The sequence below is a fragment of the Cibotium barometz genome, chromosome 30, assembly GCF_041138505.1.
Source record: "Cibotium barometz isolate CiBa-2024 chromosome 30, ASM4113850v1, whole genome shotgun sequence".
Classification (NCBI taxonomy): domain Eukaryota; kingdom Viridiplantae; phylum Streptophyta; class Polypodiopsida; order Cyatheales; family Cibotiaceae; genus Cibotium; species Cibotium barometz.
In genome coordinates this window covers 16,596,143-16,600,342 of record NC_141075.1, presented here as the reverse complement: position 1 = coordinate 16,600,342, position 4,200 = coordinate 16,596,143, and the positions used below count along the sequence as shown (strand labels likewise).

General features: G+C 43.5%; 1 protein-coding gene across 1 annotated transcript; it reads left to right on the top strand.

The window, feature by feature from the left end:
- The first annotated feature begins 978 nt into the window (after window positions 1-978).
- Window positions 979-2,777, top strand: LOC147621217 (uncharacterized). Its single transcript, XM_086823931.1, has one exon. It carries the CDS (start codon window positions 1,112-1,114, stop codon window positions 2,456-2,458), a length of 1,347 nt encoding a protein of 448 aa, XP_086680057.1. The 5' UTR covers window positions 979-1,111; the 3' UTR covers window positions 2,459-2,777.
- The last annotated feature ends 1,423 nt before the right edge of the window (window positions 2,778-4,200 follow it).

Here is a 4,200-nt window from a genome sequence, read left to right as displayed (position 1 = left end):
GTAGTGTCATTAAAGTTTTACATTTTATCACTAACTCTTTATTAGTGTCATTAAAGTTTTGCATTTTATCACTAACTCTTTCCTTTGATCATGCAAAAATTACCATTTTAAGGTTTTCTTCCTTGACGAACACTCTTTGTTACAATAATCATGATGCTCCTCACTTCCAATATAATCACAAACACTTACACTCTTTCTTCGATGGATTTCTTCCATTCGAAGTATAGTTTGTTCCCAAAATCCCTGTTGATCCAAGTATTACCTCTCAAATTCATTCCACAACATTATGGAGGCAAATTTCTATGGTAGTTTGTAGCTGATCCAATTAAACATATTGGAAAGACAAGATATAAGCTCATTGCATCTAATTCTCCTTTGTTGTTGTATAAGCTCATCTGCAAATTTCTATAGTAGTTTGCAACAACTAATCCACTTAACACATTGAAAAGGCGAGATATAAGCTCATCTAATTCTCCGTTGTTGTTGTATCACACTCGATTTTGAAATCGTGTATCTATTTAAATGTGTCTTGAAGCATGTTGTAGTAATTCTCAAGATACTTCTCTATGGTCAAGGAATCTCCTCCCTTTCACTTTCTATATAATTCCAGTCATGTATAATTTGGATCATTGTCCCTTTAATCGCTTTCTTCCTCTTCACATTCTTGAGCTTCCTTCTCTTGTAATAACACTCGCTCTCTCTCTCTCTCTCTCTCTCTCAACACACACACACACACACACACACACAAACACATTTCTGCACCCACACACACACACATAAACCACACGTGCACGCGCACACACAAACACATTTCTGCACCTACACACATACACACATAAACCACACGTGCATGCACACACAAACACATTTGTGCACATACACACATAAACCACACGTGCATATCTCTCTCTCTCTCTCTCTCTCTCTCTCACACACACACACACAAATAAATGAATGAATCATATTATAATTGCCGTTTTGTAAAGGAAAGGACACAAGCTCTTCCGTCGTCTGAGGGTCTTTCGTTCCTGGGACGCCGATCAGGATTACCGTGGCATCGCCATTAGGGTTTTCTGCTTTCTGCTACAGCCCGCTGGTTCTTCTGTTCGCCATGAATTTCTTCAAGTCCTCTTTCTTTTCTGATTTCAAGCTTCAGGATGTTTTGGCCTTAAACCAGGAAGATGAATCCTCCTCATCGCAAGATGCGGGAACCCTAGTTTCGTCTGATGCAGAAATCCTAGACTCGTCTGATGTGAAAACCCTAGCCTCTTCCGATGCCTCCTCTGACGGAGAAACCCCGGGGCAGCAGCAGGAGGAGGCAGGCATATGGGGCATTGGCGGCTTGGTGAAGTCCATAACCTTAAAGTCGGAGGGGATTCTGCAGGCATACCGCAAAGATCTCGAAGAGTTCAGCAGCGGCCTGAGAAAGGAGACGAAGATTATTGCAGAGGTCGCCGCGCATGCCGTCAAGGACCTGCCAACGTCATTGGAAACAGGCGCTTCCATCGCTCAGGAGTCCATCGAATCAGTTGGCCAGGTTGTCGAAGACTTCTCAAGCTCTGTATGGCGAGGAACGGCAGACATCATCGCTCAAGGCAAAGATGCTGTGCTTAGGATCGAAGACGATGACGATCCCGCCATCACTGCTGCGGCGGCATCCTCCTCTTCTTTGTCCAGGTATGATAATACCCCTGTCCCCCTTTCTGGTGGTAAATACAGCCGTTTCGAGGCGCAGGTTATGGCTATGCAGCATGACAGTAGCACCTACTGCGATGAACCAGACGAACTTGCCGATTATACAGCATGGAAATCTGCTTTTAGTCTGCCTGAGAAGAAGCAGGACATTGATTCTCTCCTCACCGACAACACCTTCCTTCAAGAGCTTTTCATTAGATTCGTGCCAGAGGTTGTGAGTGAAGAAACTTTCTGGACAAGGTACTTTTATCGGCTTCACAAGCTTCAACAGACTGAAGAGGCACGGGCAGACCTGGTGAAACGGGCAAGTGCTCCCGAGGAAGAGGATTTAAGTTGGGATACAGAAGAGGAGGTTGATGAAGGTGGGGCTGTCCATGATGAGATAGCTGTGATGGGAAAATGCATTGATCCATCTGAGGAGGTGGTTCAACACTCACAATCAGAGCAGGTGAAGCCAGATGATTCAGAAATCAAAACAGGAAGAGATGGCACTGCAGACAGATCACCTGGGACACAGGTCAAAGATAATGTCGACGATAAAGCTCTTGTAAAGGCCACTCCTGAGGATGAGGATGACCTTGGCTGGGAAGTTGCTGAAGATGCTGAGGAATCTAGCAGTAATGACGGCAAAAGGTCATCAAATAGCAGCTGGGAGGTGCCGGAGGTTCCCAGGGAGGACATTCAAAGAAGATTTTCTGCTCAGGAACAAGATGAGGAAGATCTGAGCTGGGATGTTGATGACGGTGATGATGATGCCAAGTGAGAAGGGATGCAAACTTCTAGTTTTTGCTTGCTCTCATATCTTATGGTTCCAATTGCAATTTGTTCATAACACCTCTTCTGTACAGACCGGTTAACTAATCTCACACCTTTCCCCAACTTTATACTTCATTATTGGTGCAGGATACATTTTGATGCACTGTGCTTGAGCCTGCTGATGGCTCATGCGAACCAGCATTGATGTTTGTTTCACTCTCTGTAATTTCAACAGCAATCTGATCAGAGTGTCTGTGCCAAGGCCCACGACAGAAGATATGCCCCATGGCGTTTTTTTGGTTCTCTAAAAGATTTTTAGGTAGAAATTGTCTCGTGCAAGGCTTGATCATTAATAACATAGAGGGTTTGTGATTCAAGAGGTGTCCTTGTGTAGTTGAAGCAGGCATTGGAAGGACTTAAGGCCAACAGTAAGATTCTTGTAAGGAACTTTTTCGCCTGAAGAAGTCTATGTATATTCACAATAATCAATGAGTTTTGTGTCCAACTCTGAAGGTATCGGCTGTACTTGGGGAGTGAAGTTTTTTCTTTGATTGTGAAGCATTCTTACACAAGGCAAAGTAGATAAGAGACAGTGGAAGGTGCTCTCTAGTAGGCAGCTGTAGTGAAGGTGGTGGCATTCTCCAGATGGGGCTTTGTTTGTATTCCAGGCAGGACACGGCTGGGATAAGAGAAATATGAGGCCAGCTTTCTTCTGTACTGACCAGCGTTTTGGGCCCTATGAGCCTCATTTGGATTCAGTGCTGTCCGTTGCACGGCAGACTGACACAATAATCCCAAACTTAAATTAGGAAAAGTTTACAAGACAGATAATCAAAACAGAGGTCAGAGCCTGTTTTTCTTTAAGTTGAAGCACTTCTTATTTTCATCAAAACCTTAGGAAATCCTCTGAATTAGCCAGCTAGGGTGATTGTAAGTGCAAAAATTTGGAGCATTTCATTACGTCTATTAGCAAGAGCAAAATTCTAAATACATCCTCCATGACCTTTCTCATGTTTCTGCATAGTACATCTCTTATGCTGAGCAGTTCTACCCACTTAGAAGTGCTTGCCAGACGGGCCTGATCATTAGGGCCTGTCCAAACCACTTGCCAATCTGCTTGAAGGAATGCCTAATCAGTAGTCTGAGGTGGTAAGAGCAAGCTCTAAAGGCTAATCTGAGTGGATACAAAGTAGATGAAATTGAAAAACAAGCTCACAGTATAACCGATCTAGGGCTGTAGGTCCAGATGAACGTCCTTGCACACGGTACAGGCCCCCCTTACACTCACTTTTACAGCCCCATCTCTTTATCCAGCCTTCAGTTGATGTGAATGCCCACTTCAGCAGTGTTCCAGTCTGTTTTTTGTCATCTCTTACTGTACTTGTGTCGCATGGCCTATGTACTTTGGCTACCAACTTTCTCCTTCCATTTGGTGTGGTCGATGTGCCATGGCAAGGAAATGGTGAAACTAGTTTACTGCATTGAAAGTTGAAAGTTATTCTGAGTGACTCTGAAATGCTTAAATAGGCAACTTGCAGTTGGTTGCGGAGGGAAGCACATAGTAGTACTAGTAAACGTTGGGAGACTAAGTACTTCATTTGCCAACAAATATAATGTACTTGCATTTCCTAAGTGATAGTAATGTTCACGAAAGCAAAATCTGCATTGTTTTGTATCTTCTTGTTATTGTTGCCTTTATTGTATAGAACAATACAAGAGCATGCTTAGCTTGCTGAGGGCTTATGCTTA